Here is a 23439-nt window from a genome sequence, read left to right as displayed (position 1 = left end):
ATGACAATAGGACTCTTGAGCGGCCCTGTCTTAAGGCACAAGGGGGAAGCTCGGGCAAAGCCTCTGCCGGCAGGTGCTGCTTCTGAACCACCCTTAGTTGAAGTCACCGGTAGGCCACCATGCCTGTGAGTGGCATGCCTTGAGTGCTACAAGTCACAGCTTGTTTTCAAGGAGCTTACAGGAAATCCTGTAAAAAATATATATAAAATCCTTTCTGTTTTCTGAACTTTTTTATGGATTAGATTTTTATCAGGATGAATTATTTTTTTAATTATAGAAAAAAACCAAAATATGTCTAAAATTAAATATGTGTTTTGCCATAGCAAGAGAGTAAAACTGGAATATGGTTTTAAATGAAGTTGTGGGCAGGCTAGAAAATTTGAGTTGTTTGATTAGAATAATTTCCTTTATTTTGTACTAGGAACAGGGGCCTTGTTGCCATATTTATGGATAGCTAAAAAGTAGAATTGAAAAAAAAAATAAGGCATATCAGCATTTGTAGTATATTTTTAAACTCTTGTCTGATGTCTGGTCTATCACTGTAACAGATTTTTAAACCCTTGTCTGACGTATCACTCTACTTGTAATGATCTATTTCATTACGATCTATTATAGAATCTAGCTCTTCTAATGCCACTCAGATGAAATGTGGTCATTTATAGTCCCCAATTTCAAAGTGCTTTTTTTAATGTTAATATATGTTCTGGAAGATAAATAAATAGATAAATAAATAAAGAAAGAAAGGAAGATAGAAAAAAGAAAGAAGGAAAGAAAATCAAACCAATTCTTATGTGTCTTTCGGAAATTCATCAGCCCCAGCCCCCACGTCTGAGAAGGTCCAGTCTGCTTCTTTGCTTTGGTGAGTCTTTCTTACATCACTGACTGGTTTTCAAATTCTCTAATCTTGTTCTCAGCGTCACTGAAGGCTGAATCATCCTTTTCATAAACGGCAAAGACTGCGATGTCTCTGTGGTGCTTCTCATTTAATAAAACTCAACTGTCACTTTAAGTGAAAAAAAATTCTGATGGACTATGAGAAATTTCCTGTTAATGAAGGCTATGTCCTTCTGGCCATGAACAAAGGGTGTCTGGTACTTGCTAACTCCATTTAAAAATTGAATTATTTTGTAAAGTTAATTGTGAATTTCCAAGTATCCTTTAAGCATTATTGAATTCATTTACTCGTTCTGCAAGATAATGGCCAACGAGAGAAGGCAGGGACAGCTCTGAGTCAGTCTCACTGGTGGTCATGACAAGGTAGAACTGAGCCAGTGGAGAACATTCAGATTTGAGGTTAAGTGAAGTTCCGATTCAAGCTTTCATTTTCATGGTAGTTATGTTTAATGAGACTTGGAGTGTATTCTTTTCGATAATCACACTTAAATACTTCTCTTCCTAAAGATATAGTCATCATGGTCCTGAATATAGATACTGAACAGGGACTTGATGTAAGATGTGGAAGCGGTAGGAATGAAGACATCCGCATCTGTGTACCTGCCAGACGCGGTGGAGCACAGACAAAGCTCAAAGGAGGGAAGGGGGAAGAACCAAAGACGGCCCTCCAAGTGACAGGCAGAACTGCTCATCACAAAACAAAAGGGACCACGCTGGCTAGGAACGTAAGGGGAGGGACAGCAAGTGGCTTTACTTATATGTAAAATATCTTCAGATGCAATGTCTTGACCACACAGTTTGTGTACTTTCCAAGAAATGTATCACTTCATTTATAGACCTATCCCACCTTTCATTCTTAATTATACTTAAAATTTTAAGTTTAAAATTTGCCAAAATTGTACTCTGATGACGTTCTTTGTAAATTACTAGGAAAAAATACTTTCATTTACCAAGTCTTTTTGGTTCTGCAGCAGGTAAAATTGGGTCCGAAGTTATGGGTTCGGCAATTACTGTCATCTTGGAGAGATGTTCCAATGGTACCTGGAGTGGGGATGCTCACAGAGCTTACACACTAGAGTCACACCCGTGGGTGAGCTGCTCACAGCAAACTGAATTAGCCTCTAGGAAGCTTAGCATTACTTCACGTGTACCTTAAAGGAATGAAGGCAGAACTCAACAAAGAACCATAAAATGAAATGATATAGACCAACCTTTTATTGCACCCACAATGTTTTGGTCTAGTCCTTTCCGGTTGTCATTGAGTCCTCTTTTCCTCTTCCCATTGGGCAAGGAGTTAGCCAAAGTCTTGTCATCAAAAAATGCACAGACCAGTTTTCTAAACAGAAGGCTTCCTGAGCGAGTGTAGTTTGACAATATAGAGTCCAGCTGAGACTTGGGCATGAACACATCGAAGCCTTCAGCAAGTTGCACTTCTGGCTACCAAAAGAACAGAAACATTTCATTAAAAGCAAGATGTGAAGGATTTTACTTTGGGCATACGTGATAAAAAAAAAAAAAAAAAGAAATTCAGTGGCTACCAAAATGTCAGTATCAGGTAAATTATAGCCTTAGTTCTGTGTGCCAGAATTTGCAATTTATAAAAATCAATGACCACCTATAATTCATAAAATGGGATGCTATAATTTCAATAGTAAGTCTTATCTAAACACACTGAAACCACATGTCTAATCATATAAACATTTCAGAGGAGGCTGGATAACTACACAATAATACAATTCTATATATAAGGAGACGTGAATCACCTATCTGCAACACCCTCATTTTGTAAATGATGAAACTAAGGCCTAAAAAGATTATACCAAAAATGACTTCAAAATAATTCAAACACCAAATAATTTCTTTCACCTAAGGTGACCAATACAGGGTTACTCCAATAGGTCCCCTGCTCCAATTAAAATCAACATAAAACAATAATACAGAATAAATAAAAATGGCAGGTGGTAGATTTAATCAGAATGAAAGGAATGCCCTTCTGACATAAGCTGTATATAGTATTGATCACAGTTCATCCCCAGATGTCATATTGCAACACTGAAAAGCAGCCCCCTTAGCTGTGAATATTTGGGGTTCGATTCTCTCCTGGTAAACAGAAGTTAATTGTCCTACTGTGTTCAAGTGCCCAGCACGCTACAGAGTTTAAGGCATTTGTTCAGAACATATCCTAGATCATTCAGGCAACTAAGGACAGCGTCTGGGCCTTGCCTCTTGAGAGAGGAATTTTGGACTGGATTATCCAGAAAGTCATCCGTTGCTCTGCTCCACTTTGCCATTTGATGCTTGGCTTCCAAATGCCTGGTAAATATCACTGTAAACACAGTGCTGTCAGGTTTCCCCTGCCTCTTGCCTCTTGCTGCCTGCTGGTCAGAGGTCTAGAGGAGCCTGACAGGAGCCAGAGGCTGCCTGCGTAACCCCTGCCTCAGGACAGGCACACAGCACACATTGCGGAAGCACTTGTCACGTTCTGATGTGGAACTGTTAGCATGGAGAGAATTTTACCATCGTATCTGACATGAGGTTTTATATTCTGCATATCCTATAAACTTCAATTCTAAATGAGCTGCGCTCAGATCTTTGATAGGAATTGCTGTATTATGTAGAATCCATTAAAAACCTTCCTCCAAGTGCATCCTTCAGCTATGGGGTGGTAGAGGAGGACAGGGAAAGAACTGTAACTTATTTATTTTCTGTAAGTCCAGGTGCCTAAAACTCAGACATCTGGCTTTCGAGACACCCAAGTCCCCTGGAATACTTGCACCCCAGCTTCAGAAACACTGATCTGAATAAACAGCCGGCAGAACTAGCCACTCCCTCCTTAATGTCTGCAGAGTACCTTCTATGAAACATGTTTACAGCACTTTTTGCACTGCATTTAGTTAGGTGGAATGCATGGCTTTTATATCTAGTGTTCCAAGAATCCAGCTGGCATCCAGCAGATATGTACCAGAATAAACAAAACACTACGTAGGAATTCACACACAATGACTAGGTCATTTCCTTTCCCTCTATAGAGGAAGTCATCTGCAGGTTTCATGCCGAGGCTAGGTACACACCCGTGTCTTACAGTGATCATGTGCGGGCTCCAGGAGATGGCCACCACATTCGGTATCTCCTTGTCAAGCACCTGCTGCGTAGAGGGATTCAAGGCTGGTTCTGCAGCTGAGACTGACCTAAACATGACCACACATTCTGCACAGTACGGAGGAACACCACCCGAGAGGTTCTGAGCAAGGGCTGTCAGTGCTAACATCAGGCAGGACTGGCTGCTGGGGATGCCACGGCTGAGAGAGGCATGGCATGGCACTTTAATAGAGCCTTGAAGGTAAGATTTAGGAGATCACAATACAGTTATTATTTGTGTCATCTGCTATGATGCCCAAAAGAAGACACCTGGAGGTTTCTGTGGCATCAAGCCTTCTAATGGCATAAAATCGGATAGTGAGTGACTACAGAGGGGCCATCAGGGGCCGAAGCTGTTGCTGCTTTTTGTTCTACCTCCCACTGACAGGCAGATACTGTTATTTTGAGCTGATCTTTCCAACTTAAGGAACACGAACTCAGTCACTTGCAAGTACCTTACAGAAGAATACATAGTCTGATCTGCTGCAACAGGTGGCCGCATAAGGGCAAAGGTGGCAAAGCTCCTCCCTACACCCATTCAGATCTCTTAACAGGTACAACAGGGCACTAAAGCATGTTCAAAGGTGCGACAAAGTACCAGTTCCTTTTAAGAAAAAAAGAGAGGGGGAGGGGAGCTTTCTGCTCTGAAACACAAAGAAAACATGATGCTAATTATCTTGTTTTCCCTATGAAATCTTGCCATTTATTCCACTTTATAAGCATAATCATAGCACATTATTACCATATAATGAACCACAACTCTGCAGGTATATTTAAAAACAGGTTAAAACACTTTCTGTAGTTGTAGAATCATTACCTTTTCTGTTTATTGGCTGAGGTTTAAATGAGATGTGTTTACTGATAATAGTTATAAAAACTGTTCTAAATAAGCATCATTAAAAAAAAAAACACCTAGATTTTCCTTGACAGATTCTTCATTTGATGCTTGAGCCAAGACAAATATGATAATAATTTGCAGAGTCTTCTGTTGTTGAAAGAATATGATGTTTAAATGACAGCATCCAAATTACAGACACAATTTACAATGTTTACAGTCATTATTTTTAGGGTTCAGTATGGATTCCCACTCTGCAGCGCCCTGCTTACCTTAGGCACCTCAGCCACTGGATACAACGTTACCAGCGCTGGGAATTCCTTATGCAGTGTAATTTCATCTTACATTGGTGACGTTCTGGGAGCAGAAATTGCTGAGTCCTAATGATTCTTGAAAATGTCCCTGGACCAAGGACAGCTACACTGACTATGTTGTTTCTTTGCATTTCCGGTGTGGTGTTCCTTTTGCTTAGAAGCAGTTTAAGTAATAGATTTTCCTACAGGATAAATGCCCTGAACCCTCCACCCATACGTTCCTACCAACACATCATAAAATACTTAAAGAAATCACATAGATGAGTCACTTAGGGTACATATCTGATACAGGCTATCTTATGTTAGACATTAACAGTACAAAATTACAGTAAGATGTTTAACAAGCTGCCTATGGTCATTGGTTAAGAGGGGAAAAAGTGCATAGATGCTTATACTGCATATTAGTCCCGGGTTTTCAACTGCTGGATTAGTAAATGATACACAGTGACTTCTCAGGTTCTGTGCTGCGCAAGACCCACAGGCACAGGCACACGGACAAGGCTGTCTGCGTAAAGGTGACGTGAGGTGGGGAGCAGGGGTCGCGGCAGCGGCTTGCTAAGTCAAAGAATGGCTCAGGACGGAACCTTGAAGGAAAGTAGATGAACGAGTGGATCCTGCTGAGTAAGGTGGATTTTCCTGCCCCTCAAAATGTAACACAGGACTCACAATGGTGTTTAAGAGATGTAGCCAGACCATACTACCACAATACATAATTGGCCATTGTCCTATCTATTTACCAGTGTATTTGATGTATTTCTAGGAAAATGAGTTTTAGCTTACAAAAGAAAAATTACTTTTATTTATTATTATATTATTATTTTTGTTTGTTTTTTAGAGATTTATTTATTTATTTTACATATATGTGTGCTCTGTCTGCATGTACACCTGCACGCCAAAAGAGGGCATCAGATCCCTGTATAGATGGTTGTGAGCCACTATGTAGTGGATGGGAATTGAACTCAGGACCTCAGGAAGAGCAGAAAGAGATGGTTGTGAGTCATCTCTCCAGCCCTTATTTTGGTTTTTAGAGACAGGGTTTCTTTGTGGAGCCCTGTCAGTCCTGAAACTTCCTCTTTAGACCAGGATGGCCTTGAACTCACAGAGAGCTGCCATCCTTCCTTCTGAGTGCTGGGACTAAAGATGTGTACCACCATGGCCCAGAGGAAAAAAATTTAAAACCCGTAAAAAATTTTATTTTGCTCATAAATGTTACCTTTTTTTAAAAGAAAAATTAACATTGTATCCTACAAATCAAACCTGCCCTTGGTAGATTTACTGTTACCTTTTTCAAATGCTACCTCACAGCACTTGGCCAGTGATCAGCTGAGCCTGAGTCAGCACCTGTTAGCAGCTCAGCACAGGTGTGGCCTGAGAATCCCTAGTGGTAATAGAAAGGATACCGGCTGGCTGGCTGTACTCCATCAAGACGGACATTGTAAGGTAGATATTAAAATGTGCTTAACCAAATTTCTATGAAAAAGAACTGTAATAATCACAGCACATGTTCAATACTGACTAGGATAAAAAAGAAATCATTAAAGTTCTAATTCTTTTAAGTTTTTGATAGAATTTGGGAGAATTAAGATTTTAGAGAAGATAATACAATTTGGTCTCTTCAAAGTTTCTTCATATATTTGCATAATGAGAGGTTCTAGCCTTTCAGAGATGTGGTTAACCTGTTTCTTCTCAGGCAATAAATCATGGTGCTGAACATTAAGGCCTGATTTATGTTAAAGACAACTGAGCTAAATGGACAATACGTAAGATTTTAACACCACAGTTGAGCTTCTTCTCCCCCAACTCCACGGAAATTGCTCCTCTGAGAAGATGCCCATGCTGAGACTTGTCTCTGACCTTCCAGGCAGAGAAATCCCATACTCCCCAGTTTTCAGGAGACATTCTGACTGTCTGTTCTGGGGTTTATATCCTATGATACTGCAAGCAGTTTGCACATTTCTCCCATGTGTTCCTTAAGGAGCAAAGACTATTATGTTCTCTTTAGAGCACCCTGGAAATTAGTGGTGTAATTGATATTTATTTGTTGCTTATTACATTCTAGGCCCCTGTTTTCTAGGGAAAAACAGAAAACATCAACGTTCTAATTTTTTTCACTTTATGAAGTGTCTCCCATCATTCCAAAGTTTCACAAGCGAAACCAAGGGCCAGGGAAGTTGAACAACTTGTTAAAGATCATCTAACTAACGTGGCAAGGCAAGGATTTGAACCCACATAGCCTGCCGTAGGAACTCAAGCTCTCATGCACCAATGCCTTAGTGTCAATGAGTAAATGGAAAATGGTTTCTGTAATTTACCTTAATTGATCCTAGCAGAACATTTTATCTACTAAGATAAGATGGTATCAAGAAAGCACTCTGAATCAAGAAGCTATTTTTGTTGAAGGCACCAGTGCGTTTAAAATTATTTAAGAAGCATACAAAAATCAGGATTAACAAAATTATTTTAAACTGATGAATATTCATCCTATGTCTTCTGTTAACTTAGAATTTTTTGCAGTCTAGAATTGCTGGAGAGTGTTTATAATAACTCCATCAAATAAAAACATTTTCTATGACTAAAAATTATGAAAGTTTTTAAAGCTTGTCTGAGTGGTTCTGTAAAGCAAAGCAAAGCAAAGCAAACAGGCCAACCACTGACAAAAATAAAACTAATGTAGTTCAGGTGTAACACCTGCCCTAAGAAACAGTCAACAGACCCAGCATTGAACAGCTGTGACTGTAAGAAATGAGCAACCGCTCTGTCTCGGTACTAGTGGAGCACTGTTGTGAAATCATGAAAAAATAATTAAGTAATGTATTTGAATTTCAGAACTGGTTTTGGCTTTCTGCTTTTGTGTCTGTGTAATTTAGGTCCGAATTCTATTTAAGTGTTAATTTTAAAAGGGCCAAACAATCAAGCTCCAAACGTGCAGCCCTGCACCCCTAGCTATCTCCTCCTCACAAGTGCTATTTGTTCACATGACTCTGATCATACATACAGACAGCTAAATTTACTTAACTGTATTTACTTTTGTTCCTCTAAAGGTACTTAGGTAGGAATGGTAAGGTTAAAAAAAAAAAAGAGCCAATATTTATCGAGTGCTTAAAATGCGCCAGGCACCGTTCTAAGTGCTTTACATAGAAGGCTTCATTAATTCTTCCAGGAGGCCGACAGTGTGAGGGACGCATTATTATTCCCATTTACAGGAAGGAAGCTGAGTGAGGAACAGGATTCACTTGCTCAGGGTCACACAGATGAGATCCTAAGGCAATGGTCTGCTCCCTTAACCTCTTACTTTCCCTAGGAAAGTGCCAAGTACACAAAATTAAAAAGTCAGAGTCGAACAGCTTGGTTCTCTTTCATGTAATGATCAGCCCTAAAGAGTGCTTATCATGTCAAAATGTGCTTGAGGGCTGGTGCGATGGGTCAGTGGTTAAGGGGAGCACTGAAGCTCTCTCCTCTAGCCCAGCAAGATGCCCAAAGGAAAAAAGGCCAAGGGGAAGAAGGTGGCCCAGGACCCCTCCCCCCCTACTGAAGAAACAGGAGGACAAAAAGGTATTCAGTCCTTTGTTTGAGAAAAGCCCCAAGACCAGGATATCCAGCCAAAAAGAGACCTCATGTGCTTCCTCAAATGGCCCTGCTACATTGGGCTGCAGCAGCAAAGGGCCATCCTCTGTAAGTGGCTCAAAGTTCCTCCTACCACTAATCAGTTCACCCAGGCCCTGGACCCGCCAACAGCTACCCAGCTGCTTAAGCTGGCCCACAGGTACAGGCCAGAGACAAAGCAGGAGAAAAAGCAGAGGCTGCTGGCCCGCACTGAGAAGAAAGCTGCTGGAGAAGGGGACGTCCCAACTACGAGACCACTTGTCCTTTGAGCAGGGGCCAGTACAGTCACCACCTTGGCGGAGAACAAGAAGGCTCAGCAGGTGCTGACTGCCCACGACGTAGACCCCATTGAGCTGGTGGTTTTCCTCTGTGCCCTGTGTGAAAAGATGGGGGTCCCCTACTGCATCATCAAGGGAGAGGCCAGGCTGGGGCGGCTGGTCCACAGGAAGACCTGCACCACTGTCGCCTTCACACAGGCTAACTCAAGAGACAAGGGTGTGCTGGCTAAGCTGGGGGAAGATATTAGGGCCAATTGCAATGCCAGATAGGATGAAATCCGCCGCCATGGGGAAGTCAACGTCCTGGGTCCTAGATCTGTGGCTCACATTGCCAAGCTGGAAAAGGCAGAGGCCAAAGAACTTGGCACTGAACTGGAGTCAGTGTACACTGCTAAGTTCTCTGTACATAAATATAATTACAAAAAACCCAAAAAGCACTGGATGCTTTCTAGAGGACTGGGGTTTGACTCACAGCACCAACATGGAGGCTCACAACATCCTATAAACTCCAATTCAGGGAGTCCAATACCTTCTTCGGGCCTCTAAGGGCACCAGACATACTCAGGGCACACACACATACATGAAGACAAAATACCCATAAATATAAAAAATGAAAAATGAAAAAAGGGAAGTGTGCTTTAGTGGGCAGCCAAGGTTTTTCCTGGAGTGAACAAGGGTGGATGAGAGGCTTGGAATGGAGAATTAGTTCGACATCATCTGACACTGCCAACTTGTGCGGGCTCCCTTTAAAAGGACAACAGTAAGAAGACCCCCAAGAGTAAGAATTAAATGATATGACCTATTTCACGCAGGACGTCACATGAGTATTATTACTCTTATAGGATATGACCCTGCTCTTGAGAAGCTGGGACTGAAGGATACAAAATCGGGGGAAATAATTAAGAAAAACAAACAAAACAAAACAAAAACCCCCCAAACAAACCACAGAAGTTCCCATATAGGAGATTTGCTCAAGTTAGATTAGAGCCCTGACTGTGTATGAGACAGAGAAGAGGGACAAGAACAAGCAAATGGCAGTTACACCGAGAGGTAGGTTGTAACTGAGGCCAAATCTGGACCAAATATTTTGTAAGTTTTATTTCGTACAAGGTGTTTCATGCATGAATCGATATTTTGTCATCTGTAGATTTAGTAAGTTGCACTTACTAAGCACCTTTTATATCCAAGGTGTTGCAGTAGGACTTTCCCATACATGGCGTATCACACAATGTGTTGCTATTTCAGCAGGGCCTGGCTGGGGCTTTGTGCATTCTGGTGTGAGAGTAGGGATATCATCACTCAGATGTACTATCTACAGTGACCTTTAGAACCACATAGGCTCTTAGCTTTGGGTTTGGGCTGTGTATACACACAATTGCATTGGTGAGACAGGACAAGTTAATGTAAAAAACGTGACTTAAAACATTGTGAATCTCCAGAAATTATTCACTTTTTTTTTTTTTTTTAACTTAGAAAAGCAATTAGCAGAGGTGCAATGTCTAACAGCAATCTTTCTCCTTTGCCAATAGGGTCTAAAACACATTTGAGGATACTACACTCAGTTTTCCTTCCTATCCACAGCAGAAAGCCAGATGTGCTCTTGTTCTTCCTACCCTGAGCAAAGCTGCTAGGAAAAGAGCTAGCCACCTACCCCCTCCAGCTAACTACCTACCCCCTTCAGCTAACTACCTACCCCCTTCAGCTAGCCGCCTACCCCCTCCAGCTAACTACCTACCCCCTTCAGCTAACTACCTACCCCCTTCAGCTAACTACCTACCCCCTTCAGCTAGCCGCCTACCCCCTCCAGCTAACTACCTACCCCCTTCAGCTAACTACCTACCCCCTCCAGCTAACTACCTACCCCCTTCAGCTAGCCGCCTACCCCCTTCAGCTAGCCGCCTACCCCCTCCAGCTAACTACCTACCCCCTTCAGCTAACTACCTACCCCCTCCAGCTAACTACCTACCCCCTTCAGCTAACTACCTACCCCCTTCAGCTAGCCGCCTACCCCCTTCAGCTAACTACCTACCCCCTTCAGCTAACTACCTACCCCCTTCAGCTAGCCGCCTACCCCCTTCAGCTAACTACCTACCCCCTTCAGCTAGCCGCCTACCCCCTTCAGCTAACTACCTACCCCCTTCAGCTAACTGCCTACCCCCTTCAGCTAACTACCTACCCCCTTCAGCTAACTGCCTACCCCCTTCAGCTAACTACCTACCCCCTCCAGCTAACTACCTACCCCCTTCGCTAACTACCTACCCCCTTCAGCTAGCTTGCCTACCCCCTTCAGCTAACTACCTACCCCCTTCAGCTAGCTGCCTACCCCCTTCAGCTAACTACCTACCCCCTTCAGCTAGCCACCAACTCCTTCAGCTAGCCACCTACCTCCATACAGTTGCTCTCAACCCTCCTAATGCTGTGGCCCTTTAATACAGTTCCTCATGCTGTAGTGACCCCCAACCATAAAATTATCTTTGTTGTTTCTTCATAACTGTCATTTTGCTATCGTTATGAATGTAAATATATGATATCTGAATGTAAGTATCTGATATGCAGGACAGCTGTATGTGACCCTGTGAAAGCTCTGTTTTGCCGTCAGAGGGGTCCTGGCTCACAGGTTGAGAACCCCTGCTCTAGTATCTCCTTTCTTCATCTGTGTGTCATTGATATGTGGCTCCAGTCACCACTCTCAAACAGGCAGACTGCTCCTCTACACAGAACTTGCACTGGCTCCTTTGTGTCCCCAACATGAAGATGAGCGGGGCCTCATGTGAGGCACCAAGGTTTTAACTTCTGGAAGCTACTTTTTCCAGAGCCAGTCAGCTACTTTAGAAACAGTGGACAAAATGACTAGTGTTATGACTGTAGACTTGGTCCTCTGAACACTGAAAGTTTTTCAGAGCCCATTTTCAAAATTCCTATCTCCTTGTGTTTTCTCCAACTTGTTTTATAGGATAATTGCTATAAATATTAGAAGAATTATTCCGTCTAGACGTCCATTAAAAATTTTTACAGCCTCATAGCTAAGAAATATTGAAAGATTAGAAAGGGACCTATGTTGGGTTCGTTAGCACAGAGAATCCACATTTTTTGGGGATTCAGGCCCCGCCCCTCATCCCGGGAACGGCACAGGCCAGCCTCGGGAGTGCCTGTGAGAAGCATCCGTGCAAAGCGTCTTTGCAGCAGTCACTGGACTCACGGCCGAATTCTCCAGGCGCAGGCCTCACACCTCCTTCTCCTGCTGGGGAGATGACTCAAATGTTGCTTTGGACAGGTTCGGTAAAGGTGATATCCTCACGGCTTCCCTGCCTTTTCTAAGAACCATGCTGTCGTTTAAAGATGGTCAGCACCTGAGTTTTCACCAGCAATTCTGAATGTGCTTAGTCAAATTAACAGGCTCTTGTTACCACAAATGGCCATGAGTAAAATGTAAAGCGTATGTATGCATTACATAAATAGATAGTGATGTTGCTAAAAATGATTCAAATTCTATTCTATTTTGTAAATATACACAGAGTCTGTACTGGACCTCCAATTTATCACTAAAATACACTTGGAACTTAACAAGAAAAAGGGAGAATTCCATTATTAATGGCACCAGACACACCTATAGAAGATGGTCTACAACCTCAATTCCTGTTCCTAATATATCAATGCCTATCAGAAAAGAATTTCCAGAAATTTAAGGAAAATATGACAGTTTATCAAAAACAGTCTAACTGTACTTTATGGAATAATTCACTTGTTTTCAAATACGCGATTACCTAAGGTGTGGACCACGCCCAAGCTGTAGTGATGTAACAATACAATAAAATGTGGGAACTGGTCCCATACAGATCCATAAATGATTTAATATTAGTTTAGAAGAGCTTAATGGTTATAGCATATATACTTATGATAAAAACCAAATGCCCCTTTTAATGCTCAGGATTGGATGAAATTGCAAAGGATTTTTGAGTCTGACATAGTGAGATGATTATTTTCATTGCCTCTCTTCATTCAAGGCCCAAATATGGATAAATGCTAGTCAACTGTCTTCTGATAACTCAAAATAGACGACCTTAAAAAAAAATCAGCAATTTGTTTCTTATTTAAAGTTCAGAAGGTAGGACTAAACTCCAGTCCTATAGGAGTCTGTGGGAGTTCTCAGCAGGAGCCTCGTCCTATGCAATCTGGTAATAACAGATCACTTTTCCTTGTTTATTTTAAGAACTCTGACAAGTTGGGGTTCACAACGTAAATGTACTTTGGATAAAGATATTGTAAATAGAGTACGCAGCTGCAAATTCAGCACACGGTGACAGAAATTCATTTACGGCCCTATGAATATAAAACAGCAAGTCAGATAGAGATCTCAGATGCAATCTACCATCCCAGACCGCAACAACATTCTAGCTATGATATTAAAATAGCAAACCTTTGCGGAGCGTTAACCTATCATTACACGGAGTAAATGGCATGGCACTGCCACCTAATTAGCAGTGTGGCTTGCATCTATAAAACAGAATTAGCACCACTGCTCCTTTTTTATTCTTAGTTTGTGTTTCCACAAAGGTATGACCTTATCTCTCTGCTTCTGTTCATTTATGCTCATCTACAAAGGATTTAATTATGTTCTCCTAGTTTTCTATACTGAGGAAATGGAAAACTGCCACTTGGAAGTTTAAAATCTTGGAGAAATTAGTGAGCAGATTATTTATAACACCCTTCGACTTTCAGAGACAAGGAATGGAATGTCTTTGACTAAGGAAGGCATACGTTTTTCAGAGAAGGAAACCCCTGGCAAGGAGGGTCTAACTCTTCCCCTCTTCTTTCCCACACACATTCCTCCTGGAGTTTCTTTACTTGGTTGGGGCAGAGCTAGTTAACTGGGAAGTGTCTTAAGCATGTGGGGTCCCTGAAACGTCTATCAACCAGGCTGGCAGCCAGAAGACAACAACTTACATCTGAGGAAGGCGATTCGAGAACAATGCCAAATCCCAGGGCGTGGCTCTCCTCAGTGGAGGTGTGCTCTGCGGCTTGGAGACCAGGTGGCCTTGTGGCCACGGCTGCTGGCTGCTTCTCCATTTCCAATGGACTGGGCTTTGGTTTCATAGTCACAGGTTCCGCAGTCTTCGGGAGCACTTTTTTCTTTTTATTTCTCTTGCGTGAGACAGCAGTTCGCTGGGAGCATATAAGGGAAATTGGGGGTTGTTGTCTGTTTTGAGTTCCAACTGTGGACAATAAACACAAACATGGTACAGGCACTTGTGTCTGAGGAACACCTACCCCGGCCTGTCTCTGTGATTTACAAATGGACACTGATGAAGCACAGGTAGATACATCTCACTCTGCACTTCAAAGTCATAACAGCAGAATATCACCCAGGAGAAATCCACTCTGAGCACACTGCATCACTGGGCCAAAACAGCACCCTGGCTTCCATGGAAGGAAAGGGCTAAGAGCTATGAGAAAACATGGCTTCATGAATCATGTGACAGGTTTAAACAAGAACTGCAGAACTTAAATTCAGGCATAGATGCTCACCCTCTCTGTTAAGCCCATCCCAGAAAAAACCCTAATGTTTCTGGGAGTACAGTTGACCAGTTACAGTCCACAAGGTCTAGAATGATGATCATTTGAGCAAGACTGGTTGAAAGAAACAGTCCAGAAGGACTCTATCCAGAACAGAGCTGGGTAAGAACACAGGAAAGTTGCATTACTCATTTAATCTTGCCAGGTCACCTCTTTCCTCATCGGGGATTCTCTGCTCCACACACGTATCTGACTAGGTTGCCTACTTTTCTAGACCTCACCAGGACCAGTAGGAATGACATGGTTCTGAATGAGTCAAATAAACCAGCAGATATTCAAATAGTGCAGTGACCACGTGCCCATGCTGAACACGCACTTAAAAAGAGTCCAGGGTTACAAGTCAGTCTTTCACAGGTGCACTCTGAGGAGCATTGATCAACACTCTGATGCAATGGGAAATGGGAAAGTATGGCTTCAATTTGCATCAAATCCTCGTCTATCAACATGGCTTCCTAAATAAGACCACAGACATGCCTCTCGTTTTTAAAAAAATAATTTATTTTATTTTATGTGCATTGGTGTGAGGGTTTCAAATCCCTTAGAACTGGAGTTACAAACAGTTTTGAACGGCCATGTGGGTGCTGGGAATTGAACCCAGGTCCTTTAGAAGAGCAGACAGTGCTCTTAAAAACGGAGACATCTCTCCATCTGCCCCTCCACCCTTTTTTTTTTTTAAAAAAAAAAAAAACAAACAGAAAGAAACCTATAAACGAAAATTAAATCTTTAAATGCACATCAACATAGACTACTTCCTCTTACTTAGTTGCAATCAGTATGAAAATCAAGAATATTTATACTGATCCAAGTATTTTTTATCTCGGCACTAAGAGGAAATTTCCAAGTCTTGGAAGCAACCCGCTGGGTAGCGGCATTGTTTAACCATCCATGTGGTGATCAGTTCTAGATCTACACATGAGAATCAGTGGGGCATTCTGAAAAGGGCTCCAGTGCCTTAACAATCTGTCCTGGATTTAGAAGGTCAAAATGTCCAGGGCCTCAATATCATTGCAAGGTTTCCCTAGACATTCCAGCCAGATGCATTTTAACCCCAGGCTAGCCTGTCCTGTCCCCGGGGTCATGGACTCCAGAAACCATGAGCAGGAGGAGCTAGGCTGCAGCCCCCAGGCCATTTCCACCCTTACTCTTTTAAATGTCTTTGGTGTCCAGACAAGAGGCTATCTAGTCTTGCTTCTCCTGCAAGTCTTGAAAGAGCCCAGTTTTCCTGTATTCAGATCTTACCAACTGGTATAAGTCCTTGTCTTCCTATAAAATAAAGGTGAAGCTTTCAAAATACAATTTAAATTTAAGTCTCATGGGCAATAGTCCTTAGGTAAATCTGCCCACACAACATGATCTTTTTAAGTTTGAGAAAATTAAAGAGTTATTCGGGTTATCCTTTTTGTTCTCCATAGCTCTGGAATCACCTGCCTCACTAATCTGCAAAGGTTCAGAAGAGAAAACATGGTGACAAAATGGCATTTACTTAATAGATTCTAAAAAGGCCCCAGTCAAGGATTTACATGGGTGCAATTTGCCATTTCAGTAGTAAGGAGCTTAAAGTAACAAAATAAATCATTACAATTTCATATGCATATTTCCCTAAGTGCTAACAAATTCTCCCGCAGTGAACAGCATCTATCAGAATAAAGTAACCTTTCTGCTGAGCCCATTATGTAGGCGATGGCAACCTTTGCCAGTTTAGTAAAAACGCAGATTATCATAGTGGAATAAGGTGAGTCTGTTTGCTTACTGACTTGACAAAATGCCTGTTTTTGTCTTGGGATAAGACAAAGTTTGGTCCTTAAAAAGATCTTTCTTAGAAATCTTTTTGCTTTCTTTAATAATTTGATTGTGGGTGACTGATGTGTCTAAGTATTAAGCTTTTTTGTATCAAAACCACATCACTGAATGTGAGGATTTTACTAGAATGCACCGTCTGGCACCAAGTGCATTTTCTGAGTGATGACTTCAAGAACACTCCCATGACGAAGGGTCAGAAGGCCCATTACCATAGCACTGGCTGCGTTCCTACTTTACCACACTAACATCAACAAGCAGATTTTGCTGTCTGGAGGTATTTGTTAGTTTTTGCATATGTAACCAAATAAAAATTCCAGTTTCCTTACTAATTGTGAAGATTAGAAAATGAGCCACTAAACAAACACCCTGACTTCCAAAAGTTCTACAAAGTGCTGTAGGCCCCTTACTGAGGAGTGTATATGTGCATGTGTGTGCATGTGTGTGTGTGTGTGCATTCTGCTTTACAAATCTCATTTACTGTGGCTATCTCCTTCACATTTAAAAACAACCCTGTGAGTTAGATATTGATACTCCATTCACAGATGAGAATGAGAGGACTAAAACTTGTCCATCTAGAGAATGAAAAACTGGGAGTCCAATCCCCAACTCTACATGCCCTGCTGGGTTGTTCATGTTCCCTAAGAACAAAGAGAACAAAAGGAGTCCAGTGAAGGAAGCAGACAGAGGCAGGTATGTCTGTTCACCTACATCCTATTGCAAAGCAGAGTCACAGGCCAAGCCTGTGGCTCGCCAGTTCTCATTTGCTTATGTCCTTGAGTGTCTTCAGCAGGGAACCCTGCATTCCCTGAAGGGCTCTTTCACATAAGGTATTCCAAAATTTAATTAACTAGCGTTTGTGAAGGACCAGGAGAGCGTGTGATGAAGTATATTGAGTTCATGTGCATAAGCCCAACGGCAGCATTAGGGGCAATAACAAAATTTGTTTGATTTGCTAAAAAATCCCAAAATAAGACAAAATCACAGGTTGTTGAAAAACTAGAGAAAATGAAACTGGAAAAGGCACAGCAAGACAGCAAGGTAGGGAGGAGAGCGGAACAACAGGACAACGCACACAACTGAAGATGTCAGAAACATGTTCACCACCAAAGCATGTGCTTGGAGGGCTGATCTTTGTACCTGCTTGAAACTGCATTAATTTCCTCATGGTCTTGAGTTCTTGGAGAATGGCCTGCAACGTTGACTGGCAGTTACAAGTACAGCAGTTGGATCCAACCGACGAATTCACCCCTGGGAGTTCTCCTGAGCATGAAAGAAAAGAATGATATACTCCCAAAGCATGCAAAAAATAATTATAAAGAAAAGGAAAAAAATGTACCTCGACAGGATTCTGAAGTAGGTACAATTATCATCAAACTGTGCCAGGAGAAAATGTACCCTGTAATTTTCACAACCTAAATTTGGGGGTCTGACTTTATCTAATTATCCAGACCTCTGTTTGTAGGGTGTATGCTGTGTCACAGGTAGCAGGGTCTGTGTGAACGTGGGCACACAATGCATTCCCAAGGCATGCCCGGCTGCTGTGGGGGCTCCTTCCTCTCGAGTAACAACGCCAGCCACCATAAACACTCATGTTGCTCTCTTAGACAGCAAAAGCCAAAGCAGGTAAGTTCCGGCTCTCCAGCAGCCTGACAGGACCACTGCCGGCATGTATGCTATGGGGCTTCATATCAAAACTTAAACCAGCCTAACAAAAACCAGTTTCACGAGAAGAGCTGTGGATACCAGAAACGTCTAAAATACTCTCCGGCTGGGGTGGGGAGAGGATAGCATTTTGCTCGGTGGATTGGAGGTCTCTGTAGGTTGCTTTTCTTCATAAAGAATAATTCCTCTCTTCTTGACCCTGCTTCTTATAATCCCTGTCACCAGTCTTCCTCTCATTGCTTAAATTTAATTTATTTTCCTCAACAGAGCTATTCTCTTTGGTTTTGCCTATATATGAACAAGTATTTCCCCACTGTCAACGAATTAAAACATTTGGACCTAGAACTAGAATATCTGGAAAAAAGCTCCAGTACCTGAGCCCCTCTGGCCCCAGGTTAGTTACTAGGTTAGTTACTGGAACTCGGGAACTTAAGCAGCAGCTGCCTCTTAAGTTTCTGGCAGACAGGTGAGAGCAAGTGATAGGTTTTGCTACAGTGGTTACATTACGTTGGATATAAGCCAACTCCTGTCACACTCATTGTTTGTAGATACTAGTGTTTACCACAGCAAAACCGCAGAAGGGTTAAAGGCCAACTTCCGGAGCAGCGCAAGTATTAACACTCAGATGGAAGCAAAGAGAGCTAATTCAACCTTACAGTCACCAGCCATCCCAGAGACACACAGGGCAACCGCAGGGGTGACTCAAGGATCCAGGGGAATCCCTGAGTGACTGTGGAGATGGGCAGGGCACAGTCCCAAGTGAAGCTGATGGTCCTGCTTCACTTTTAACACAGTGGGAACAGGGGGCAGTTGAAAAGTTTACATTTGCTTAAATTTCTCCTAACTGCACACGACATCACGCACAGTCTATAAGTGTTTGTGCATCTAAGTTCTAATAAATCTTGATTTTTTTTTTAAAAAGAAGTGTATGTATTTTGGTAGTAAATTATATTGATAAATAATAAATGATATTATGAACATATTTTATGCATTGATGACATGTCTAACTTTCACATTTTTTGCACTTATTTCTAGGCTGTGGGGTCTGCCTAAGGGTTTGCACAAACAGTTCCAAATCTCTACAAACTAGCTTCCTTAAGCAGATGTACATAATTGTAGCATATGTTATTCAAGGATCAACTGTATACTACATTTTGTGTGTCTGTGTGTGCATGGTATATTTATATGATCATGTCGGTGTGCACAGGTGTGTGTGGAGGGCAGAGGTTGATGTCAGGTGTCTTTCTCGAAGGACAGGGTCTCTCAGGGAACTTGAGCACACAGATCTGGTTAGACTGACTGGCCAGCACACTCATTCTCACTTCGAGCTGCTGGTGCTGTGATTACAAAAGCTGCACCTGGGTTTTCTGTGGGCACTGAGGACTGAACTCAGGCTTCCACACTACATGACCAACGCTTTAACTGCTCAACTCTCTCTTCAGCCACTTGCATAATGTAATTTTACTAAACTGATGCAAGCAATAAACACAAAAGATCTATTTTGACACTGATCTGGAGAAATTTTTGTAATTTTTAATATAGGTAATGGTTTCTAAAGTAAATCCAACATTCTTGTATATTGGTGAGTCGAAACATGTCACCCCCAAATTACTGATGTGGGAGGGTCACGCTCACTATCTACCCAGTGCCCCCCTTTTTCTTACTGAGGTAGAGTTAAGAGGGCTCTACCGAATATCCTTAGGCACTAATCTGAGCTCTATCTTTATGATTTTTTTAGAGGACAAAACTAGTCCTTCTCAGCTCATTATAAATCATTTTCCAATTTTAAAGAGAACTGACTTTTTATTTTTATGGAGGAGCCTTTAAAGAGCAACCTCCCCCTAACCTGGAAGCCTGCCAGGAGTGAACCTGACACTTGCCATGTAATACTGAGAGGAAGAGAAGACACCATCCATCTCTAGGGTCCCTCATTGTCTCATCAGTGTCCAAGGATGGCTTCTCAGTCCCCTGAACTGGTTACTGTGAATTGTATTTAAGAAAAAACAAAACAAAACATTTTCTTTTTACCAAAGGATATCATAAAATGAAAATGCAGGGAAGGAAACCCTTAACTTTTCAAGGAACCTGAAAAGCCTTTTTCCCCCCTTTGTTCTTTATGAAAACTATAGATCTGTACATCCATGCATAATTTATAAACCAAACAACATCCAGTGTCACTGGATGGAAAATTAATATTACCAAGAAAAGCATCAATTCTTTCCCTTAAGCTTTGAAAAGACTTCAAACCCCCCCCCCCCCCATTTCACAGTCAGGGGTTTTAAAGAAATTTGACTTTAAAGCTGTGGTCTTCAACCTTCCTAATGCTATGACCCTTTAATACCATTCTTTGCGTTGTGGTGACCCCCAACCACAGAATTATTTTCGTTGCTACTTCATAACTATAATTTTGCTAATGTTATGAACTGTAGTGTATTTATCTGTGTTTCACAATAGTCTTAGGAGACTCTGGTGAAAGGATCAGTCAACCCCCAAAGGATTGTGCCCCACAGTTGAGAACCACTGCTCTAAAGGAACACTCCTCTGCTTGAGTTTCAGCATCAGAATGGGGGTAAAGGAAAGAACTGTACAAAAGGCAAGTTGTGAGGACTCTCTCACTGGGGCTCTCCTGATGACGAAGTGAAGCGAAGGAGTAAGAAAGAGCATGCATTAGTAACACACGGCCTGGACGCTTCTGTTAGTGCTAAAGGCAGCTGCTTCTGCACTCATGTCCAGCCTCTGGCGACAGTATCACCCGTCCACTGGCGGACAACAATTCTGACTTCATGAAGTCTCTAGGACTAGGAACCTGCTTTTATTTATCACAGACCCACAGACTTTCCTCGCTCTCAGTTCTGGAGCTGCTACACACTTAGACTTCTTTATGTCTTCCCCTTCTGCCATTTTAAAATAACACAGCGAGGGAGTGGAGCTGCTGGTGAATAGTGGAGCCTCAGTACCACACACAAAAATTAAACAGAACCCAGTGATTCTGAGGGAGGCAACCCAGGGAGGGTTTCACAGACTGACCTCAAAGAACAAACTCAGTACTTGGGAGTAAAACAAGCCAGGGTACCTGCCCACAGGATATTCCGAATACTGTTGGACAATCATACCATTGGAACTTGCAGAGGCGTGGGGCTGACTCTGGAAGGTTCTAGAACGTGTACCATACTGCCCTGAGAACTGCCCTCCTTGGGATGGTAGTTCATTCCATGTCCCACGTGAGGGAGGGTGGAGGCCCTGTGGGGCCTCGGCAGAGGAGTTCAAACGCTGAGGCCAGACTAAATCCAGATCCTGGGGCTCTTCTTTCAGTTTTTCTCCTTCTTTGCCAACACGTTGGTATATCCTCCCCGTGCTGTCATTCAGTAATCTTCTCATCCCTGTAATTTGTTTTTTAATTTCCATGCTTTCATCTCCTAATGGAAACAGGGTCAAAGTTAGCACCACAACTTAACACAAGAAAACAGAACACGGATAATCCACCACCATAACCTCCGACGGAGAGAGCCCTTCTTTGGAAATGGGAAAGAATACTGACTCCATACTCTGACATAATTCACAAAGCTTAAGAGAAGGAAAGCTGGCTATGACCTAAAGATCACAGTCTTGACACATCTCATTTAAATAATTTCCAAGCTTTCTTTAGTGCATGATCAGAAACCAACTTCCAATTTCCTCTTTGGACATATTTTATGAGTGAGTGTTCGTTAGGAAAAAGAAAAGAAAAGAAAAGAAAAGAAAAGAAAAAAAGAAAGCTGTGACAGAGGAGCAAAGATGGGACCAGCAGGTGAGAGTCATCAGCTCAGCCACAGCCCCATGTGTAACTGAAATGGATGGCAGGTAGGTAACCAGTGACTGACTGCCTTGCCCCCTCCACTGTCAGCCTCAGTGAGCAGATGCCAAAGCAAAGAATGTTGGAAGTGGAGCTCTTTAAGGCAGGCATTTTCCAGGATGGTACACTGTTGATGGCAACCTTGCCTTCATAGAGACGACGGGCACAGGGGCACCGAGGGCAGCATGGCAAGCAGGGGGGTATCTGTTTCCTGGTGTCCTCATGGGGCTGTTGCACTGATTCCTGCTCACTGGAAACACGGGCTGTATCAGCATGAGAAGGGAAGGGCGGCCTCTCTGCTCCACCCTCTGCTGGAAAGCAGAGTCACCACGCTGGACCCCTCCAACTCCAATCCGCTGCACATCCCTTTCAGTGCCCACTCTGAACTTCGTGCTTCTAAGCTTCACGTCACTTCTGTTGACTTGTGATGATGTAGAAAATGGGGATGTTCTAAAATTCACCGTCATGACTACCTTAAAGGTTTCTTAAGTTCAGTCACATAGATTTCTATTATTGTGCAACCAGTCTCCAGATCTGTTTTTGTTGTTGTTTTTTAAATTTCAATTTCTTTTATAAGAAGTTTCCCTCAGGGTATGTTAATTTATTTATTTATTTATTTTTTAAACCAAGGCTCTTCAGCTGGTGTGGCGCCGTACACCTTTAATCCCAGCACTCAGGAATCAGAGGCAGTAGATCTCAGTGTATTCGAGGCCAGCCTGGTCAACAGTGTGATCCTAGGACAGCCAAGGTTACCTGAAACGCTGGCCCCCACCCCAAATGAAACAAAACAAAACACTAAGGTATCTCTATGCTATACTTACATTTTAATAAACACTACTAAAGATAACTACACAGCTGTACAGATACTGGAAGCTGTTACAAACACACTGTCTTCTCTTGTGTCCTGACGCTGGAGGTCAAGCCCAGCGCCTGCTCCATGCTGAATGTAAGCTACCCCACTGTGCTGCCTCCCAGCCCTATGTTACCTTAAGCTGTACAGTAACAAGCATCATCTTCGAGATGAAGCGGGCTTCCCTCTAACCTATGCATCGACACTCTTATTCTATATAATGTACACATAGCCATGCAGTCACCCGAATAAATATCTAAATAGATATCTAAATAAATATCTACATAAATACCTTCTCACATTAAAGTGTGAGAAGAAAGAGAGGGAAGAGACTGTTGCGAAAGATGTAGTATTACAAATAAACATATTATGACATTTTAATGAACTTAGCATCATATAAACCAGATTTTTCAGGCAGAACCTGGTAGTTGCATAAAAACTTATGTACTTTGTAGTATCTAGTTAAGACAGTCAGTTTATTTATGTATTTTATTACCACCTATTATGGAAAAAGATTTTATAAGCTATTTTGAAATGAGTAACTTCAAATTTTTTGGGGGGGTGGAGTCTGGGGACCAATTCATGCTAAACAGGTGCTCTACTGCCGAGAGCACCTAGCCCCTCTGTTTAAGGACAGTAATAAAATATTAATTCTGTCT

General features: G+C 42.2%; 1 protein-coding gene and 1 pseudogene across 6 annotated transcripts in view; one reads left to right on the top strand and one right to left on the bottom strand.

The window, feature by feature from the left end:
* Bend7 (BEN domain containing 7) overlaps positions 1 to 23439 on the bottom strand; it is an 81887-nt gene that overhangs the window by 35121 nt on the left and 23327 nt on the right. For all 6 annotated transcript variants that reach the window (XM_021656680.2, XM_021656681.2, XM_060372997.1 and 3 more), the window contains 4 exons: positions 21212 to 21514; positions 17574 to 17696; positions 14007 to 14275; positions 2106 to 2331 (listed from right to left, as the gene is read on the bottom strand). In XM_021656680.2, coding sequence (XP_021512355.1) covers positions 2106 to 2331; positions 14007 to 14275; positions 17574 to 17696; positions 21212 to 21514 — 921 coding nt within the window. The remainder of the gene's footprint in view (positions 1 to 2105; positions 2332 to 14006; positions 14276 to 17573; positions 17697 to 21211; positions 21515 to 23439) is intronic.
* On the top strand, positions 8652 to 9655 carry LOC110560677 (large ribosomal subunit protein eL8-like; annotated as a pseudogene).

Source organism: Meriones unguiculatus, chromosome 19 (genome assembly GCF_030254825.1).
Source record: "Meriones unguiculatus strain TT.TT164.6M chromosome 19, Bangor_MerUng_6.1, whole genome shotgun sequence".
Classification (NCBI taxonomy): Eukaryota; Metazoa; Chordata; class Mammalia; order Rodentia; family Muridae; genus Meriones; species Meriones unguiculatus.
The sequence above is the reverse complement of the archived record's forward strand: the minus strand, read 5'-3'. Positions and strand labels throughout refer to the sequence as shown.